Raw genomic sequence first — 23,689 nt, forward strand, 5'->3', positions numbered from 1 at the left:
TTAGATATTATCTAACTAATAATAATCAACACTTAAGATATTTGGAAAATAGGTTTTCTAAATATTTGCATTTGTGTGTTAAATAAACTATGTGGATAATTTATGTTTGAGAGAAATGTTATTTATTTGGATAAATAACAAAATGTGTATAAGGGAAAATAAACAAAATTGGGTTTGAGTTTTGGGGGGGAAAACCACCCAAGGAGGCCGGCCCCATCTCTCTCTCTCTTCCTTTTGTTATTTTCCATACATGCATTTGATCTCATTAGGAGATCAAAAATTTCTCTTGGTGAATGCAATTTACACATTCTCTCTCACACACACATTTTCTCTCTACTATTTCTCTCGGCCGAAAAACCAAAGGGAAGAACAAGAAGATATTGCGAGAGTGTAAGGACCTTAGCAACCTTGCGTGTTTGTTGGAGCTCGTTGGGTATACAAGCTTGAGGATTTCTCTATTGAAGTCTCGCCATTCATTCTCATTCATCCCTTTCGTTTTCTGGACTTGAAGGTATGTTCTTGAGACACCCTATGGTTGTTATTGATAGTGTGTATATCGTATATGGATCCGGGCATTGGGTTTAAGCATAAAATGGTTTTATGTTTATTCGGTAACAAGATTTAAAACATGTTATTTACGCTGCGTTTTCCTTATAAATTAGTTTATTTGGATTTTGATAATCTTGTTAAAACCCAATAATGGCATCAAGAGCCGCTTATACGATTACATGCTTCAAAATGGGTTTTAAAGTGCTCGGGTTTGATGGTATTCTTTACCATTTTAGCCGAGAACTTTGGGCCTTTTGGTTGCCCCTTGGTTTTTCAAGTTTATACCATACATGCATGTGATAAAAACTGGAAAATTTTGTTATTTTGGTTGCCAAATTTTGTTTGGGCTGAAACTGTGTTCTTCAGCTCTGGCCGAGAACACAATGGTTGGAAACCATGGTTCTCGGTCTGGCCGAAGACACCGGAAACCCTGTTCTCGGTTGGCCGAGAACTCATTGTTGGAACCATGAGATTTCGTTTGACCGAAAACATGTTCTCGGTTGGACCGAGAACTCATGATTGTGAATCATAGTTCTCGGTTGGACCGAAAACTAGTTCTCGGTGTTGACCGAGAACAATAGGTTCTCTGTGAACCAAAGCTTTCGAGCTGAAAAATATGAAGCTTTGGTCTTCTGGCCGAGAACTATGTGTCTAAAGGGGAACCATTCTGGTCAAAGGTTGACCTGTTTGGTGAAAGGTTGACCTGCTTGTGTTGGATGTTCATAACTTAACCATGACCTTGTGTATATTGAAGAGACTTGTTGTAATGTATTCATTTGGATGTAATATTCTTTATTCGGATTTTTAATCTATTTATTCTTTCAAATGGTTTGTAATAATAAGTAGAATAGTTGTATTTCTTTTATTAGATAAAAATGTATTAGGATATATTTTGTAAAAGAAGATGCAACTACAACACCATTTTGGTTAAAGCCCAAGTGGAAGCCCAAATGAAAAAGAATGATCACAACAAGAAGTGAACGCTTGAAGCATAAGGATGCGGAGCCAAGTGGGAGTTCACCATCTCATACCTTGTGTCATGCTCGTACCTTAGGAGAGACCTTATGACACACTTGTTTCGGTCAATAAGTGTTGTCAAATTTTAGGTGGCTAAGGTTATGGACATGTGATTGTTTTATGCTTGTGAGGTTGATTTATGTTTATTGTTTTATCATGTTTGGATGTTAACAATTAAAATCGACAACTAGTATAAAAGTGATTCCTTTGAAATTATTAAGTTATAAAATTGGTTTTATTAACTATTAATGATTTCATAATAAAATGGGTTTTATTAAAAGGAATTTGAAAATTGGTTTCAAAGAGTACCATACATTTGAATGCATGCAAATGAAAGGTACATTATAAAGAATTTCCAATCTAGAATTTTGAAAACTTAAATCCCTTTTGAAAAACAAGTTGAACACCATCCTTTAATACAACACTCGAGTCACTTGGAGTCTTGATGTGGGATAAAGGTCACCTAACCGCATTTAAGAAAACTTGTGATCTTGAGGTGGATTTATAATACTTGTGGGATAAAGGTTACCTAACCACTTGTATGTGTAAGCTCACACGTGTATGTAAGTTGGATATATTTTGTAAAAGAAGATGCAACTTGGTTAAAGCCCAAGTTGAAGCCCAAATGAAGAAGAAGGATCACAACAAAAAGTGAACGCTTGAAGCATAAGGATGCGAAGCCAAGTGGGAGTTCACCATCTCATACCTTGTGTCATGCTCGTTCCTTAGGAGAGACCTTATGACTCACTTGTTTCGGTCAACAAGGGTTGTCAAATTTTAGGTGGCTAAGGTTATGGACATGTGATTGTTTTATGCTTGTGAGGTTGATTTATGTTTATTGTTTTATCATGTTTGGATGTTAGCAATTAAAATCGACAACTAGCATAAAAGTGATTCCTTTGAAATTATTAAGTTATAAAATTGGTTTTATTAACTATTAATGATTTCATAATAAAATGGGTTTTATTAAAAGGAATTTGAAAATGGGTTTCAAAGAGTAACATACATTTGAATGCATGCAAATGGAAGGTACATTATAAAGGTTTTCCAATCTAGAATTTTGCAAACTTAAATCCCTTTTGATAAACAAGTTGAACACCATCCTTTTATACAACACTCGAGTCACTTGGAGTCTTGATGTGGGATAAAGGGTCACCTAACCGCATTTAAGAAAACTTGTGATCTTGAGGTGGAATTACAATACTTGTGGGATAAAGGTCACCTAACCACTTGTATGTGTAAGCTCACACATGTATGTAAGTAGGACGACTTGATTTGGAAACCATGTGAATAGGGTCACCGAAGCATGGCGTACAAAGGTGTTGATGGGATTAAACATGCCAACTAAAAGGATTGGTTGAAATACACTGAAGATTCGATGCAAGTTTCTTGCCTCATGTTGGGAACAATGATTCCCGAGATCCAAAAGGATTTCGAGAATCATGGGGCGTATGACATGATCACCCAGCTTAAGGAAATGTTCCTTACTCAAGAAAGGGTGGAACGCTTCGAAACGGTTCGAGCGTTTCATGCATGTCATGTAGAAGAAACCCAATCTGTCTTATCTTATGTACTTAAGATGAAAAGCCATATTGATTGGCTTGAACGGCTTAATTGTCCCATCTCAAAAGATTTAGCCACGGATATGATCCTCAATGGCTTAACTAAGAAATTTGAGACGTCCGTCATGAATTACAACATGAACGGATGGGACAAAAGCATTTGTGAGATTCACGCAATGCTTAAGACAGCCAAAGCCGGCATGGGTAAAAAGGTTTTACCCGTTCTTGCGATCTATGAGGGTGGCTTGAAGAGGCATCATCCAGAACCCAAGGCAAAGGTTGCTAGTGGTAAAGGACAAGTCAAGGGAATGTTCAAGGGAAAGGCAAAGGCAGAACCAAAACCCAAGAAGCTAAAGGTTAGCGATGCGGATCCGTGCTTTGGTTGTGGGGAGATAGGTCACTGGATGAGAAACTGTCTGACCTATCTTAAGGAGTCTAAAGCTAAGAGGGATGCGGGGCAAACCTCAGGTACAACTTTCATGATCAATATTGATCTTAATATTGTTTCTTTTAACACATGGGTATTGGATACCGGATGTGAAACTCATATATGCAATTCATTGCAGGAGTTCAAAAAAAGAAATGATTTAAAGAAAGAAGATATAAGTCTCTTTATGGGCAATCGAACAAATGTTGACGTCCAAGCCCGAGGAGATTATGTTTTGAAGTTTCCAAATGGTTTGGAAGTTATTTTGAAAAACATTTTATATTCTCCTAGTTTGACTAGGAATATTATCTCTGTTTTTGTATTAAGACAATTTGGATATGATTTTAAGTTTGTTGACAATGGTATTTATGTTTTCATGAATAATGTCTTTTATTTTAAAGCGATGCCGTCTAATGGCATTTATGAATTAGTTTATGATAATACATCCATTGATAATTCGTTGTACCAAGCTAACACCAAAAGACTCAAATTGGATTTGAGTGAAACTTTTCTTTGGCATTGTCGCCTTGGTCACATAAACAAGGATCGCATTCATACACTTCAAAAGAATGGTCTTTTGGAAGCGAATGATGATTCATTTGATAAGTGTGAGTCTTGTTTATTAGGGAAGATGACCAAGGAGCCCTTTAGTGGAACTAATGAAGGGGCAAAAGACTTATTAGGTATCATACATTCGGATGTATGTGGTCCTTTAAAGACAACGACAAGGAATGGTGAAAGGTACTTCATTACCTTTACCGACGAATATAGTCGCTATGGGTATGTGTTCTTGTTAAGACACAAAGATGAAGCCTTTGAAATGTTCAAAGTCTTCCAAAATGAAGGAAAAAAGCAACTCAACAAAACAATCAAAGTACTACGTTCCGATAGAGGAGGTGAATACCTCAATGATGCGTTTCTAGAATATCTTAGGAGTTGTGGGATTGTCTCCACGTGGAACACCGCAACATAATGGTGTGTCCGAGAGGAGGAATCAAACTTTATTGGATATGGTTTGATCTATGATAGCTAGAAGCACATTACCTCTATCATTTTGGGGTTTCGCATTGATCTCCACTGCCCGTATTTTAAATATGGCACCAACCAAGAAAGTGGATAGGACATCTTTTAAGATATGGCATGGAAAGGTTCCATCATTATCATATTTAAATGTATGGGGTTGTGAGGCTTATGTCAAGAACAACACCCAAAATAAGCTTGAAAGCCGATCCACTAAGTGTATCTTTGTAGGATATCCCATAGATTCGATGGGATATTATTTCTACAATCCAAACGAGCATAAAGTGTTTATAGCTCGAAAGGCTGAGTTCTTGGAAAGAAGGTTCCTTATGGAAGGAACTGATAGAACTGTGGAACTTGAGGAAGATCGAGAACCAAAAGTCGATACACATTTGGTTTACACTAGCAATCAACAAAAGGTTGTTGATAATGATCAAATGTTTGATCAAAACACACAAAACGTTCGCAAATCTGGTAGAATTAGCACCCCACCTGAAAGATATGGGTTTTTCATGGATGGATGCTATGTGGTAGATTCGGATGAACCCAACACATACCGAGATGCAATGTCACAATCTGATTGTGATAAATGGCTGGAAGCCATGAACGTAGAGATGCAATCCATGCATGATAATCAAGTATGGTACTTGGTTATACCACTTCTTAATTCCAAACTGGTTGAAGCAAGTGGGTTTTCAAGAAGAAAACCGATATGCATGGAAACTTTGATACTTATAAAGCTAGACTTGTAGCAAAGGGTTTCACTCAAACTCAAGGGGTTGATTATGATGAAACTTTCTCGCCCATGGCGATGCTAAAGTCTATAAGGATATTGTTTGCCATAGCCACATATTACAACTATGAGATATGGCATATGAATGTCAAAACCGCTTTTCTAAATGGACACCTTGAGGAAGATGTCTATATGGTTCAGCCTGAAGGTTTTGTCGATCCACAACATCCTAACAAAGTATGCAAGTTAAAGAAGTCAATCTACATATTAAAGCAAGCAGCTAGAAGTTGGAATCATCGTTTTGATGATGAAGTTAAGAAATTTAGATTCATCAAAAACGCTGATGAAGCTTGTGTGTATAAGAAAGCTAGTGGGAGCATCATTACCTTTCTGGCATTATATGTCGATGACATATTACTATTTAAAAATGACATTCCAACCCTGGAAGGTGTAAAAGCCTGGCTTGGAAATTGTTTTTCCAACAAGGATCTTGGTGAAGCCGCCTACATTCTGGGAATAAGGATCTATAGGGATAGATCAAGGCGGTTGATAGGTTTGAATCAAAGTGCATACATAGACAAAGTCTTGAAAATGTTCAAGATGGAAAACTCTAAGAAAGGTTTGGTACCTATTCAAAGAGAAACAATATTGAGTGCTTCTCAATGTCCAAGCTCATAGGTTGAGCAAGACGAAATGAATGGAATTCCATATGCGTCTGCTATAGGATCCATCATGTATGCCATGATATGCACTAGACCGGATGTGTCATGCGCCTTAAGCATGACAAGTAGATATCAACAAAATCTGGGAACTAGCCATTGGATGGCAGTTAAGAGCATATTGAAATACCTTAGGAGGACTAAGGATATGTTTCTAATATATGGCTCTGGTGAGGAGGAACTCGTTGTAAAGGGTTACACGGATGCGAGTTTCCAAACTGATCGAGATGATTCTCGATCACAATCGGGATATGTCTTCGTTCTAAATGGTGGTGCTGTCTCTTGGAAGAGCGCAAAGCAAGACGTGGTAGCCTTGTCCACCACTGAATCAGAATACATCGTCGCCTCCTTGGCAGCTCAAGAAGCTACGTGGATTAGAAAGTTCATTGTCGACCTAGGGGTAGTCCGTACCATTCAGGACCCTCTAGAAATCTTTTGTGACAATGAGGGTGCGATTGCTCAAATCAAGGAACCCGTGCACATCAAAAGACTAGGCACATTGAGCGGAGATTCAACTACATAAGGGATGAAGTTGAAAAAGGAAAGATATGTATTCGCAAAGTTCACACTGATCAAAACATTGCGGATCCACTCACGAAGCTCCTTGAAAGGCCGAAGCATGAGGTTCATACTTGTGCCTTAGGACTTCTATATTCTAGTGATTGGATTTGATCAAAATTTTGTATTTGGATATCGGAACAATTTTATTTTAACTCAAACATATGGTTTTGGTTATGGTCATGTTCTTGAGTTATGTTCCATTTTAGCATGCTTAAATCCGTGAATAATATGATTATTCTAAACGTCCATAGTCGATCATAGTTGTGGGAACAAATATGAAAGTAAGACTATTATGAACTTGGATGGGTAGATATTCATGAGGTATGAATATAGCAAAGGGTTTGCTGCCAAGGTTCATAGATATTTATGGGATAAATATTGGACTGACCCGCCCTCAATTTTACTGCATGGAACCCTTGTGATTTGTGATCATAAGTAAATTTGAGTAAAGGCGAACATCATAGTATCCTCCGACTTGAGATACATATTGGGTCTTGATATTCACCGACTATTATACTTTGACTTAGTTCTCCGCTACTCTGAAATATGTCAGTACATAAGGCTAAGCTCAAGTATGGTACGTGGTGATAGTGAGAGACGTATGTAGTCAATAGGGGATTTGTCCCTCTTATTCGTTTAGAGTTCAATGTCTAATGCCTGATTAGTTAAATCAACAGAGAATGATCACTGTGTGTCTCTAGATTTAACATGACATTTGTGGCAAAAGGATAAATGATAGTTTCACCTAAATCATATTCAAGTAAGGGACTTGAAGGGATTATGTTATTGAATGGCACTTCTTCATGCGTATTAGGGATAGTAAACCGTTGTTAGGCTGTATTTGATATTTGCATCAATCTTCTATGTATCTTGTGCAAGTGGGAGATTGTTGGAATCGATCTGCCCAAGACACATATTAGAGTTGATGTGGCTAGTACGTTATGATCCAAGTCGGGTCATACCCAATAACAAGCTAGACAAACCCCACGATAATTATTATTAGATATGATCTAAGTAATAATAATCAACACTTATGATATTTGGAAAATGGGTTTTCTAAATATTTGCATTTGTGTGTTAAATAAATTATGTGGATAATTTATGTTTGAGAGAAATGTTATTTATTTGGATAAATAACAAAATGTGTATAAGGAAAAATAAACAAAATTGGGTTTGAGTTTTTGGGGGAAAACCCACCCAAGGTGGCCGGGCCCATCTCTCTCTCTCTTTCTCTCTCTCTTCCTTTTGTTATTTTCTATACATGCATTTGATCTCATTGGGAGATCAAAAATTTCTCTTGATGAAAGCAATTTACACCTTCTCTCACACACACACATTTTCTCTCTACTCTTTCTCTCGGCCGAAAAACCGAAGGGAAGAACAAGAAGATATTGCGAGAGTGTAAGGACCCTAGCAACCTTGGGTGTTTGTTGGAGCTCGTTGGGTATACAAGCTTGAGGAATTCTCTATTGAAGTCTCGCCATTCATTCTCATTCATCCCTGTTTTCTGGACTTGAAGGTATGTTCTTGAGACACCATATGGTTGTTATTGTTATTGATAGTGTGTATATCGTATATGGATCCGATCATTGGGTTTAAGCATAAAATAGTTTTATGTGTATTCGGTAACAAGATTTAAAAATGTTAAATCTGCTGCGTTTTACTTATAAATTGGTTTATTTGGACTTTGATAATCTTGTTAAAACCCAACAAAAACTGCATTTCCTTCACCATTTAATGACAATTACACTAGCCTACCCCCATTTTAGTTTCAACACCCAACCTGAGAAAGAAATGGTGTATGGTGTTGGACATGTTCCAAAACCAAAGACATTTGTTCCTCCTGTCTCCAAAACTGTTGATCCAATCCCGACGTAAGTTAGTTCTAGTAGTAATTTATCTTATTCAGCAGGTTATGTAGAAGAAAATGGGTCGGTGGAAACAGACATGAGTTGCGATTGTGAAACTGTTTATGATGAAACATGTGTTGAAATTTGTAAGGATTTGAAAAGAAGATGATTATAAAACCCATTTAATATGTGACCCCACACATATTAAATGAGTTTTTTAATCATGTTCCTTTCCAAGGATCACCTTTCCCACCGCATCAACCATATTATAATTCTTATGAGTTTTATGGCCCTCCTAGGAGAAAATGATGTTTCGTGTGTGGTAATTCTTCTCACCTTGCAGGAACTAGTTCAAGCAACAAATTGATATTCAAAGGCAGCTTAGTCAGTCCCAAAAAGGAGCTTTTAGTAATTTAGATTCAAGGAATGATCAAATGATAGTGAAGTCAGTGAAGTGGATGTGAGATCAAAGTTAATAATATAAAACGCAAGAGAAAACCTTTTTGAAAAACTAAAAAGGATAAAATAAAAAAGGATCATAAGACTGTAAGGTCTGAGGATTCACCAAAAACAGTTTTAAAACCAAGAAAAGAAAAGTCCAAAATTTCAAAAAACCAAGGAACAGGTTTTTTCTTGGATTCCTAGAGATAAGTTGATGAACTTCGTGCTAAACGTGAACAACTCGTTAAGGAAAATGAAAAAAAGCTAGTTAAATATTGTAAGAGCATTGTCAATTCATCAATCAAATTATGTCAGTGGAGTTTTTATAACGGGGAGTGGTTTAAGATGTTGTGTGTGAAAGATAGAGAATGTTGTGATTTTTCAGTATATTTGTAAGGCCCCATTACCGGTTCCTCACATTGGGCGTTGGATTTACTCATCAACATAGTTCAATTTATCAGAGTTAATAAAAACATACGCGGAATATAAAAACTTTCATAAAACATTACATATCAAATCATAAACATGTCTTAAAACATTCTTCTTGTCTTTCAAAATCAAAACATAGCAAATCTTCAGATGCCAGGCTTTTGTTCTTCTACCATGTGTCCCGCTCACGCCAGCTGTCGCATCCTACTCACCTGCGTGCATACTAAAAGTCAGCTACGCTGAGTGAGTTCTAGTTAGTCGTACATAATACAATACATACACTTACCTTCAATCATGCATCCGAAGATACATAATGATTATTTTACTAATTTACTTTCATTTCAATCCATCATACATATGTGCGTACTTTTACTTTCATACCTTATATTTACTATCAACTCTATCTCAGATATTATTAGGTTCTGATCCCTTCCTTTTCTATCTCAGATATTATTAGGGTCTGATCCCTCTTTCCTTTTGTCTATCTCAGATATTATTAGGGTCTGATCCCTTTCTTGTCTATCTCAGATATTATTAGGGTCTGATCCCTTTCTTTACTTCTCTATCTCAGATATTAGTAGGGTCTGATCCCTTTCTTCTCTATCTCAGATATTATTAGGGTCTGATCCCTTATTTCTTCATCTTCGTATATACCCATAACATACATATACTTTCTTTAATTATTATTACATACTCATGTGTTGTACATATATATATATCATACACATTCATCTTTCATATTCATACCTCCCTTGTCAATACGTGCAATATCCGAAGATCGTTCACGTACCGACAAGCTTTCGTTCACATACATAACATAATATCTATCACATAAATCATACATGGCATACACTTACCATTTAAGGTAAGCGTATTAAATACCACATCGAGTATGCACATAGCCCCGAAAACATAACAAGGAAGGGGCTAGAAACTCATCTGAATGCGGTTACGTTCATCGTTTATGGTTATCCCTTTCTTGAGCTGTGCACGACTAACTGTATACCAATTACACGTATCAATTTAACTATCACTATCCATATCGTGTTTCTAGTTTAGTTATTGTCCTCGAACGGGGGTCCGGGGGCAGCGCCCCTGGCAGCGGTGTTCTAGGGGCGGCAGCCCCTAGTGGGGTCCAAGGGGCAGAGCCCCTGGCTGGGGTTAAGCTGCCAGGTCAGCTTGGAAAAAAATTATTTTCATTAACTGTCTTAACACATTTTCCATTAACATTTTAAATTATTTTCTAAGTTGGGCTTGTCTAGTTAAGCTCAAGATAATGGGCTAGTTTATCTTAAATCAGATATGGGCTTAACATTTATGGATTTAGTTAATTCAGGCCCAACTGGACTCAGGCCCAAGTCCAAACAGAGAACTCTTATGCTTGGCCGAAATCCATCCTTAACCGAGAACTCATGTTTTCGGCCGAGAACCCTGACCGAGAACACAAGGTTGCCGAGAACACATGTTCTTGACCGAGAAAATATGATCACCGAGAACCTTCCTGGCCGAGAGCTCTTGTTGACTGCCCGCCTGTTTGACCTTTAAACCCATTTATAACGACTAACGGTCCATGGTTATACTTTTAATCATCTATAGCCCTACCACCTTAACCGTTTTCATTAGTTACCTCCCGTTAACCTCACGGCCTCAAGATCTAACCCATTCTAGTCATAAAGGTTGAACCTTTAATCCTAAATCGTTCTTTAAGCTAGTCCTAGGGTTTCGTTCATAAGCCGTATCTAACCTTGAGCCCTTTACGTCCATATAAATCATCAAGTTTGAAGCTTTATAATTTATCTAGACCCGATCTAGTTTATGTTCAAGTTTCATGGCTAACCGTTCATAAAAACGCAAGCTTTAAGATCAAGAACATACCTTTTATCGTTTGCTAGGTCACGGCTAGCTTGATATACGATCTTGGACTTGTTATCTTGCTTGTATGATTGAAGATCTAATGTCGCTACGATCGGGTTATGGATTGGATGGTGGCCGGCGGCTAGGGAGGGGTTGTTTGGCTTAAGTGTGTGTTTTAAGGTGTAGGCAAGGGTGTATAATGGATGGAAATGGAAAGATTTAGGGTTTGAGGGGTATTTATACTCCCTTAAGCCCATGGACCTAAGGCCCATCTTTGCTTTTTAGTCCATGATTAATTGAATTTAATTAGCCTACTTATCTATCCCTTTTTACCATTTTACTATTTATTTATTAACTCAAGTAACTTTTCCGTCATAACGAGTCAATATACAATATTATTTATTATTCGAAATTTTGGGATGTTAAAATATTTGAAAAGTTTCTGTATCAATCTAATTTAGAGAGTCGATTTACGGTTGACCTTCCCGAGACAAAAATGTCTCGGGAACCATTGTCTATTTAAAAACATAGTGCATGTAGGGTCAATCAAGGAGGACTATCAATAGTATTCAACACTTATATAGAGAGTGCACCCGACACATGATGGGAGACAAACCCTTTCAATTTGATGCTAAACCATTCGATGGCGTATTCGAGTCTTTTGTAAGCGACATGGGAGGACAAACTTCAAGGATGGGAAATGTTACATATGGTACTTTGTGCTTCAACAACGTCAACCATGTTCAAATGGCTCAACCACATCTAGTTGAGCGATTTTGAAAATCACCTCGTCCAACTACTTCTATCACAAGATGGATCCAACATCAGCTGTTGGTTTCGGTTTGAATCTTTTCAATGTTGTTATACAATGTGATAATGCATGCTTAAGATATTCCATCTGACAACAACTTTCCTGAACTTTTCACTAAAGACATCGATCATGCATGATTCGAATTTCTGGTCGAATTGCTCGGCAAGATAAAATCTGATTAAAATAACTGATTATATATTTTTGTATGTAAATTTGTAAATAATTTTCAAATATGTCAGAATTTAGAATGAGATATTGAGTTAAGTTTAACTCACAAAAAAGATTTTTAGTTTGTTTTAAGAAAAACAAAAATGAGTCGCTTGATTTGCCAAAAACATTTTATACTCTCTTTAAGAAAATCAGAAAAAGTTTCAAAAAGATATTCTCTCGTTTAAAGGGAGCTATTTTAGTTTGCATCCCCTTCCTACACCTAACTTAGTCTTCACCGATATCTCTATGGACTTTCTCTCTGGGCTTTCTAAAGCTTATGGTAAAGAATCCATTTTAGTAGTGCTTTATAGGTTCACTTAATATGCACATTTTATGGAACTCTCACATCCATATACTTCTACTACCATTGCTCAAGTTTTTTTATAAGGGATTTTTATATATATCCCCTCCTTAAGCCTCTTAATTACATATTTCCCCAATATTAAAATTAAAATTACATATTTCCCCTTATAATATTCAATTACCCTTTTACCCTTTTTAATTTAAAATACCCTATCCCAAATGTCGCTCCATTATCAGTACAGAACAAACAACCTTTCCTTCGTGGGCTTCCAGCAGCAACGGTGGGCTCCTCTGGCATTCGATTGAAGCAGCTTCTGGCAGCAACAACTTCGGCTCATTCTTCTGTCGAATTTCCGTTTGTTAAGTTAACCTTTAGGAGATATGGTTGATGTAAACCCTATTTTATCTTATTATAATATGTATATGTATTTGTTCATGAACTAGTGTATATATGGCTTCTGCGGATCCTAATTCATCTTATTATACTTTCACGAAACTGGTGTATATACTCTTCCTAATTTTTCATGCCTAGTCAGTTCGTTCATTCTTTTTGTCTGTTCATACTTCATATGTAATTTAGTTGCAATTAAAAAACGGATATATATAATATAATTCATTAAGGGTAAAATGGTCATTTAGTTAGTTAATTTTAATGAAATGGGGAGATATGTAATATATGTGGGTTAGGGAGGGGAAATATGTAATAAAATGTTTAGCATTGGGGATATATGTAATAAGGGAAATTAAGGAGGGGATATATGTAAATGCCCCTTTTTATAATGTGTTTAAGCTTCACGGGTGCCCAAACACTATAGTTTCAGATAGGGATCCCATTTTTCTTAGCCATTTTTGGAGAGACTTTATGAAGCTGCAAGGAATTCAGTTGGCATTTTCATCAGCTTACCATCCACAAACTGATGGTCAAACAGATCATGTCTTTAATCGTATTTGCGTTGCATGGTCATGGATGACCCTATGCAATGACCAAAGTGGTTAACATTGGCGGAATGGTGGTACAATACTACCTTCCACTCAGCAATTGGGATGTCTCCTTTTGAGGCACTCTATGGTATTCCTGCACCTCTACACATGCCTTACATTCCAAACAATACTAAAATTCACTCTATTGAAGAATGGTTTAAACAAAGAGAAATTAAGTTGCCTGCTTTAAAAACCAATTTGGCTAAGGCCAAGAACATAATGAAACAGATTGCAGACAAACATAGATCTGAAAGAGATATCAAGGTATGTGATTGGGTTTATGTCAAGCTTCAGTCGTATGTGCATAACTCTATTAAAGATCACAGGAACAAAAAGTTGGGTCATAAGTATTTTGGGCCTTACTTAGTTTTAGAAAGAATGGTACATGTAGCTTATAAACTGGATTTTCCAAACTCTGCCCACATCCATCACACATTCCATGTTTCCTTACTGAAAGCTGCAATGGGCCCTCCTCCTACTGTTACTCCATTACCTATTACACCAAGGTTAGTTGTGCAACCAAGAGCTATTTTGGACCATCAATTTGTTAAAAAAAGGTTCTAAAGCAGGCGTTAAGGTTTTAGTTCATTGGGAGAATAACCAATTACCAAGGCTACATTGGAAGATTTGGAATATTTGCAGCTCATATTTCCCAATTTTCAATCTTGAGGACAAAATTTTTCTTATACAGGGGAGTATTGTTACAACTGTAAAGGGTACGGGGACCATTTCTGTAATTGTGTAAAAGAATAGTACAAGGACTAGTGTTAGGAATGGGATTTGCCATTGCTTAACAATTTGAACAGAATCTACTTAAAACACAAGTCCAATGTATTCTAATATAATTGCATTCGAATAGAGGATCAAATGTAGTTTGCTTTAATAACGTATTCAAATCAACAAAATTGGAATATGATATTATATTCTAATACAATTGTATTCGAATATGATATTGTATTCAAATATAATGTCCTTTGATTACCTCTGATTATTCGAATAGAATTGGTTGCATTAGAATAGAATGTTCTATTCGAATACCTTTGATTATTCGAATAGAATGTACGTTGAATAACAAACTTGTATTCTAATACTCTCTTATTCGTATTGAAGTGGTATTCGGATGGGGAATACTTGTATTCAAATTAAGTGTGATTCAAATAGAATAAGATTCGAATGGACTTGATTAGAATACAAATGCCTTGAGCATAGATGGACTAAAAACTGAACTTGTATGCGATTTGAATTGAGCTTGTACTCGAATTAAACTTGTATGCGAATCAGGACTTGTTATTCGAATGCTAGGGTATTCGAATGGTATTGTATTCGAATGGAATGATTGTATTCGAATCCTGTTTTGGAAAGTCACCAACTCACTTTCGTGTCACCTTTTTCAAACAAACCCATATACATGTACATCACAACTTTTGTAGTAAATCTTTCGAGATTTTCACTTAACCCAACACATCCACTATTTCAAACACCAACTTTGAAGATTTACACATCACATAAACACACTTTTCCATAAAATTTTAACATTATTGAACTTCTTGAACTTAAACAAACTTATTTTCTTGAACCTTTTGAAGAACACAAGAACCCAAACCCACTTATTTTCTTGAAAATACGTCTTTTCAAACACAAGACCAAAATTCAAGGTTGTGACCTAAGATCTACAACTAGTAGAGCCCGAAAGCTCTAATTCCTATTGTAGGTCCCGTGACCGGATCAAACAACAAACGAACTAAGTACTAGTTGTCTTGGATCAACCTCTCAACTAGTTGGCGGAACAACTAGCTAGGACCAAGATCTCGGATCTTGTGGTGGTGTAAGAGTGGCTGAAAGTTAGAGAAGGGAGAGAGGGTTAGGTTAGAACAATATTGTGGCAAAAGGTTAGTTGGTGTATGTGATACACACACTATATATATATGTGTATTCCCATACACTCATTCATTATAATCGACCCAATGGGCTCCAAATACATAAGGCATTGGGCCAAACATACATAAGTAAATAAACTAACAACATAAACGAAACCGAATACAAATACGAAAGACTAATACTAGAATGGGCCTTACAGTTTTAAACAAACGAACATGAACATAAATATGAAGAATGGTTGTAACTGATCATTTAAACATCAAAATCTTACTAAAAAAGTGTACTTGTTTGACTTTTAATTCATCTGAAGTTTGACTTTCTTTTTTCTCCACAAGTTACTTTTCTAATTGCTCACATTTTACTCTTCATTTCAGATGAGAACCGCCTATCTTTTTGCAACATCTTCCTTTAACGAACAAACAGCTGCAGACATGTTTCGCTCATTCCTTTCCATATCAACAATTCCGGTCGTTGATGCAGTTCGCATGCACAACAACGAAATATGTATTGTTTGTGTTATCCTTAATTTAATTATTATTATTTTTTTTTAATTTTGATTCCTGTTGGAGAGTAAGATGTATTTATAGTTGAAATATGATAGAAATTAGTATTAGGATTTGAAATTAAAAAATCTTTAAAAAAACTAAATAATATCAATAGCATAATTAAATTTTTATAATTAACGGTGTTATTACATAAAGTGGCCTGTCCTTGTAAATAAATCTACAGGCGAGTAAGCGTTGAAATGTGTATGTGAAAATTCATAATTCCATCCTTTACCCATAAAAACCCTTACCTAAGAGCATTCTCAATTCATCCATCAAATTATGTGAGAGAGGTTTTTATAATTTAAGAAATGGTTTAGGGTGTTCTGAGTGAATAAGAGAGAATAGTTGTGATTTTTTGGTATATTTGAAAAGTTCATATAGCACCCTATAATTTTTTTAATATATTTTGAGGGTAGTAGTGAGTGAAATAGAGATAAATGTAATGATAAAGGTAAAAAATAAATATTATTTAATTGAACATGAGAGAGAAAATATAATGATTTTAGTTTAAATTTGGATTTAGAGATAGATGATGAAATGAGAATGCTCTAAGAAGCATCAAGAAAGGTTATTTCATAAAATAAAAATAAAAAATTGTGCAAAATCAAATAGTAAAATTATAATATTTACGTTGAGTGTCATTTTGACACGTAATGTAACTTAGGATGAAATATAAAATCTTTAACATCAAGATATAAGGTGTTCTAACATATCCACAACTAAAATTGACCTTGAACATGCTAACTTATCTAATTACAACCAGTTGATTAGGAGGTAGTGGATCACATTGGGTGATGCGTTTTTAGGGAAATTTTATGGTAGAACATGATCAATTGATTCAACATACGCAAACGCTTATTTGTTAGGCTGTTTGGAGTACCGTTTCGAGGTAAGTTTTACATCACTTTATTCGTATCCTCCTCACGATCAAAATCCATAAAACATGATCTTAAAATTCGAAAAAAAAAATAACTCAGTTAAGTTTTTTTTAACGGATGTCCAATAAAAACAGTTAATGTGAAATGTGGGACCGCTGAAAACTATATTCTAAGGTGAAATTATTATCAGTCAACTATAAAAATGTGAAATTATTAAAATCCAATTTGCCTTTTATTAATAGCCATTACAAAAAAAAACTAATGTTTGCATTAAAAAAATCCAATTTATATGAAAACTTTACTGACCGGGTTGAATGGGTAATGCGTCCATGAAATTACGAAACGGAGCTGATGATATGGTAGTGTCAACCAACATAGGAATCAGTGCCAGATCAGTTGAACTCCCGACACATGTTCCAATTACGTTAGTTATTAATTATCGTGAAAACGACTAAAAAGAATCAATTATAGGTACAAAGATTAGCCCTGAATCTAACCACTACACTTATATAAACTAAAATTTGAGTCAATTCTAGGTTTAATCTACGTGGTATGTGATGCAGTACTCACATAAACTGTACCATTAGATGTACAAAGATGAATAAGCACTTAATTTTAATTCATTTGATCACAAAGTCAACACTAAAGTCAAAATACCAATCTCACTGTCCACTATCGGCTTGGCTTTGCTTTGCATTACTTTACAATATACTTCTTTGTATATATAACTCATTTGAAAATAATTTACAAACAACTATGGATCAGAACTGAAACAATAAGCATTAAATCATAAAACCAAAAAGTAACCTTGGCTCTCGACGACATCTTCATCAAAATGGCATGATTGATTGTAGCAAACGCTTAAAACATTCTTTCATTATGGAATAAACAATACGTGAAGATCTTTTAACATGTTTGCCCTTCAATACCAGTTTTAACACTTCATCACATAGACAAACACATCAATTTCACCTTTACAATATGGCCAATATAGATCCAAAGAACATATGAATAAACACTGATGACTCGTACAAAAAACAAAAGCCCCGACTTCATACACAATATCCCCCCTCGAAACATTGTTCCAAAACATTCAACTACTCGAGGTAAATAAAGAAACGAAAAAAATAACAAAAATTGCCCCACCCAACCCCAAACTGTGAACCCATTTGTTTATTGACCTGACCCAACTACACTTGATCAGACTCCATCTTTGACCCACCCGACACCTTTCTGCAAAACCCATGCACATACCCGAATAATCTAGCTAACATTTTACTTAAAATTCTTGATTTAAACTGGGCCCACCAAAGCTGAAGCCTGCTTGTGCACCATCACCAACAGGCTCTTCTTCTTCCAACAAATAAGTCTCAATCTTAACAGCCTTTTCATATATTTCATTATTGTCATAAGACTGTAAATTCTCAATCTTTTCTAAACCTTCCGCATCGTCTATCGATTGAGCAAAATAATTAACTTCTCCAGTATTACCCAAATTCTTTTCTACTTCGCCCACTTTTAATATGTTCTCGAGTCCTTCTAAACTCACGGTAACAATCCTTCGATCAGTACATACAAGAAGATCACCCAATGGTTTGATACAACCCTGACTCACCAAGTACCTACAAATCATCATACATTATTATTGTTATTATACAGTTTTGTAGTGATAACACATTCAATATTTACAATTATTAATATATAGCATACTTGATTTGTTCATTAGTGCCACACTGCCACCATCCTCAATTACAGACTACAAATATTTCATATATCATTATAACTTGTGATGAAAATTATGAAAATGTATAGCTGCAACCAGGAGCTATAAACCCGGCTAATCCTTTTACACAATATCATCACCAACTTGTTGTAGCCCCCTTGTCGCACCAAAACCCCCAAATTTGTAGCCCACTACGGGTGGCCTTATGAACAAATAATAGAGTATTGATGATAAATTTTATTTTTCAATTTCTTGTTTGTCTGAACTATAATTTATTTATGAATATTGTTAATGCTTCTTCCCAGTCAATAGTTTCATGTTTATTATATAATAATATGGATCATAGTTAGTCTCTTAATTCAAACAAGTATATAACTTTGTGACAATATGGATTATTATTATTATTATTATTAAACTAGTGTTTTGTCCGGCGCGTTGCGTCGGAGCAGATCGGTAAAACCTGGACGGTGGTAAAACCCAAGTGTTGAGTCGCTAAGTCGACGCGAATTCGGTCGGTTCGAGTACGTGCGTTATTGAACCGGAACTAAAACCAAAAATAAAATAGAAAAGTTATAAAAATCGAGGCGTCGATCGAGAAGACTCGAGCTTTGGTAAAACCCAATCATTGCCGATCCGATCTCGGGCGTTAAGATAATCATAAAATGTCTTCGACCAGATCCATTTGTAGTAGCATATTCTGACCGTAACTCATTTGTGTGGCTTAAGTGATGACTCGCCGTAACTATGAATTCATCGCAAAGATAATGGCCCTAGAAGTTGTAAAAGCTTCATCATCAACCATTATCTAATGTTGAATGACAAGTAATAACACACATGCTAAAAAGTTTGAAAAAGAAAAACACAATATGTATACTTTGCAATGCCAACCCTAGAACCAGGGTAACTACCGGCCCCATATTTCTATAGTAAACACCACAACTCTACAACCATTCAGCCAAATGAAATTTTTAAGTAAATGCACAAAACTATTACATAATATACTAAAATATATTAACACTATATTGCGGCACCAAACTTCTTAAATATACTAATTAGATAATCACAATAGTGAATGGCCATAGTTCATCAAAAAGTTAAATATGCCTTAAAAAATGTCTGCAAGTTTCTGAAAATATAGAACGCATATTAAAGCTATGGAAACGAAAGTGAAACCGAGTCCCGTAGAGGCAAGCGAAATGGGAACCGCCTAAATACTTACTGCTTTGAACTTTTTTATGTGTCTGTTGAGAAATATCATATCTTTAAGCGAATGATTTAGAATGCTTAAAATGATCAATTCGCTAAATGATAAGTGACGGATGTTTGCATTTTGAAGTTTTCATTAACTTCAATAAAACAGTTTTTTTGTTATGCAATGATAGTTTATTGAAGTTGTTTTATCAATTTCTCTATTAATAACCGAGCTTGCAACCTCAAAGATTGTGTGTTTGGGTTTTGTGGATTCATTTACCTCAATGGAGAGCTTGTGCTGTTTGTTTCGTGCGGTGAATCCCATCATGCACCAGGTACGTTTCTTGTCATATGGTGTTGACTAATTTTCTTAATCTTGATTTTCCACTTGCAATGTATATATTTGTTAAAGAGATGTTATGATATATACCATATGATATGCCTGAGTACCATTTCAAATACAAAGTTTGGCAATTGAATAAACCACTTTTAACATACATAAACATGCTATTCTACTTTCATAGCTCTTATATATATCCAGGGGCGCAAACGAGCTGAGTCGCTCGTGAGCTACTTGAGATTGGATTTATAAGAAGCTTGAAACGAGCCAAGCCTTATCGAGCCCGAGCCTCAAATAAAGCTCGTTTAGTTATCGAGCCCGAGTCTCGTATAGGAATATCATTTAGGCTCGTCTAGCCTTAATAATTACAAAAAATTACTAAACAGCCGAGCTTTGGCTCGCTTAAGGGTTTTTGAAAATACAAAAAAAAAATTACAAATGTATATAGATTAATAAATAATAAACTCACAACCCTAGCTTGAGCTTAAGCTCTCATAAGTCAAAACGAGTCAAGCTAAAGCATAATCAGGCTTGGCTCGTTTACAGCTCTACTTATATCCACGTTAGATTCTTGTTACGTGTCGTTTTTAGTTTATTTTGCTTTTAAGTACTTCGCATTCTATAGGGGCAATATAGGTTGTTTTCTGTTTGTTTAAGGATATTTCTTGTAACTCTAGTTTTTATATAATGAATGAATCGAACCTACTGGAGGGTATCCAGAATTTGAGTAAATCTTCTCTATCTCCTAGTTTTCTTTCTCCTTATGTTTCTAACCCTATCAATTCTTGATTATATTCTCTATTCAAAGTTCGTTATCACAAGGAAATCTTAGATATAAAGATTGCATTTTGAAGAGTTATACCTTATGATCGATCAAGGGTATTTTCGTCTCTTATTAATTAAGTTAATTAAGTATGTTTTAATTGAGTATCTAAATTTGAATCCTGAGATATTTTGGGTTTGAGGTGACGTTGGATTGCCTTGTGAACACCAAGTATTAGATAGCAGATAAGTAGAGTTATTTGTAATTCATACATTTTCAGTTAAATAGAGCGTAAAAAGACATCGAGGTAGTCCACCACAAATCATGTGTTTGTGTGTGATTATCGAATGTTTATTCCAACAATTTGAACCCTTTTTAATGTTTGGTTGAAATGCAATCTTTTGAGAAATATGAATTGTGTAGCGGAGGTGCAATGATCACATGTAAAGCCACGCAAATTCACAAATTGTTTGGTTAAGGGGCATTATTGTAATTCCTCATTCAAATCTAACCCTTACTTTAGCCCTCATTTCCCATTTTACACACTTGTATATTTTTGCTAGTCGCAATCTACCCCCTCCCTCAACTCCACTCTTAGCCCCGTGCCGTTGCGATTTCAAATTTTGCAGGTATAACTCAGCTACTTTAATTGATCCAATATCTGATTTTTTGTTGGATTTCTGTGTAGAAGTCTGATCTTTTTGAAATTGTTTTGCCCTATTTGAGTTTTTACACTTGATTGATTCAGTGTGTAACGATCTGTTAATTTTCTTAGTGAAGTTGTAATATAGTTTGCATATTGAGTTATGATCTAAATCATCGATTAACGCATTTACACTTGGATCTCACATGAAAGATTTAGTAGTTCACTTGTTTTCACTGAAAATGGTATATATTTTTTTTCAAGATTGCCTTTTTAAGAGTTGTTAGAAATCAACACCGATCCCTTTGTCGATACTTTTAAGGGTGAAACAATTTTACAAAATAGCCCTGATGTCTTTTTGATTCAATTAGATTTGAGAAGTGCAGCATTCTTATATGGTTGTTCCTGTTTACTTTTTTTTGCATATTATTTGGAATTTTGCATTCACTAGGAAGCTCGAGTTATACTTATTTTTGTTACAAGTGTAGGAATGGTGACCACAAGAAGTAAGGCAAGAAAACTTGACAACGATGGTTCAATACCATGGGTCCATGGCCAAGCCTTGGCCATGATCTGTTCCTGAATATTATGATGCGAATTGGACGTTTCGATTTTATTGCTTTAGGCGGTGTGTGCAAGTCATGGAGATCGGCTGTGGTCTCAACCTGGAATGAGTTTATGATGTCAAAACAACCGATGCATTTATCTCTCTCTGATCGAGTGAATGACAAAGAAGGACTACACAAGACGAAAGTTGAAAACCGTGATTCCCCATTCTGGAGGCAGGATTTATGTAGGTTTAACTTTTGGTTACTTGATATTTTTCGGGAGGAAAACCCGTGACTTCTGGCTTGTGAATCCCGTCACAAGGAATGAACTTCGTTTCCGTGGTTTCCCCTTTCCTGCAAGTGTTATTCCAAGAAGCTTTAAGGGTATTCTTGTCTTTTCACCGTCAATGTCCGGGTGGGTGTTTGTGGTACTTGCACGTGGTTTTTCAAGTAGATTATCTTTCTCTTTAGCCGGTAAACAAGCCAAATGGAATCATATCTCTTCCGATTCCGATATCCTCGATATGCACTTTTTCAAGGGAAAGATATATAACACTAATGAACTTTTTTTTTAATGGAGACTAAATCCACTACCCGCCTTCATCCTACACAAAATGAATAATTCTCCGCTGTCAAACGTTTTATTCAATACGCTTGTAAGTTCAGGGGAAATACTTTTATCTGATGCATACTTCAAGAAATCATTTTGATGCTATTTAAGTAAATGTTGAAAAAAATGAATGGATGAATAAGGAAAGGACACTCAGAAAACATGCAGTTTTCATAAGTGGCTGCAAGTGTGATGCTGCTATTAAACCAGATGCGTGGGTCCGCCCTTGGACACAATAACAGAGACTTAATTACGCAGATGGTGGCGATCAAAATCAGAACATGGGCATGGGCATGGGCATAACTACAAACATGTGGTACTTCCCACATGACTGCTTGAATGGTAACGACTCTTGTTCGATCTCTTTTTATTTTTAAGATCGTTATGATGTTACAGGATTTACATATTTTCAACGTTTTAAATATGTTGGTTGGGCAAAAATTTCTTCACTTTTCAGCATTCCGTGGGTTGGTTTATGAAGTTTTCTTAAACATGTATTAGACAAATGCTATGGTTAAATAACTGTAATGATCCTGCTTTGTTTGTTTCATCAAACGCAGAGAATGGCACTTTGCTTAATATTCTTGAAGAGGACAGTAAGAAAGTGGATGGTACATCATCTTGTGGTTCAAGTAAACGCGTTGACAAATTGGTTATAAAAAGATTAGACCGTGTAACCAACCAAATTAGTCAAGATTAAGTGTTGGTTTTGTTGGTTGTGACAAGAGTGATTGTATATTCATTGTGTTGAACGACAAGGTTGTGTTATCCTGCATGTGCTGTTTTTTCTTTTTTTTTCTTCTTTTCTTGCAACATTGTAGATTTTAATGGAATATATTCAATATTCACAGTTCTGTAATTTTTATTAGTTTGTGAATATATCATCAACCATTCTATTCATCTTGAAACGAACTCACGGGTGAGTGGTTCTAGGAGTGTAAAACGAGCAGAGCCTAGCCTGAGCTCGACCTCGAGTTGGGCTCATTTTGAGTTACAAGAGCTCGAGCTTGGCTCTTTTCGTGCTCTTTTTCTAAAACACCAGCTCGGCACGTAAGTTATTTTTTCAAGCTCGAACTCAGCTCGTTTATTATTTATTAGTT

At 35.7% G+C, this 23,689-nt stretch overlaps 1 protein-coding gene across 1 annotated transcript; it reads left to right on the forward strand.

Moving 5' to 3' along the window:
* The first annotated feature begins 13,530 nt into the window (after positions 1 to 13,530).
* On the forward strand, positions 13,531 to 14,031 carry LOC143632056 (uncharacterized). The gene has a single exon (XM_077100650.1). The coding sequence runs from the start codon at positions 13,531 to 13,533 to the stop codon at positions 14,029 to 14,031; it is 501 nt and encodes a 166-aa protein (XP_076956765.1).
* The last annotated feature ends 9,658 nt before the right edge of the window (positions 14,032 to 23,689 follow it).

The sequence above is a fragment of the Bidens hawaiensis genome, unplaced genomic scaffold (assembly GCF_021521415.1).
Source record: "Bidens hawaiensis isolate Kalapana, Puna unplaced genomic scaffold, B.hawaiensis_p1.1 tig00006359_1, whole genome shotgun sequence".
Taxonomy (NCBI): domain Eukaryota; kingdom Viridiplantae; phylum Streptophyta; class Magnoliopsida; order Asterales; family Asteraceae; genus Bidens; species Bidens hawaiensis.

Excerpts from the sequence above, each read along its gene's own strand:
- LOC143632056 (XM_077100650.1), top strand. The coding sequence starts at position 13,531 with ATGTCTCCTTTTGAGGCACTCTATGGTATTCCTGCACCTCTACACATG.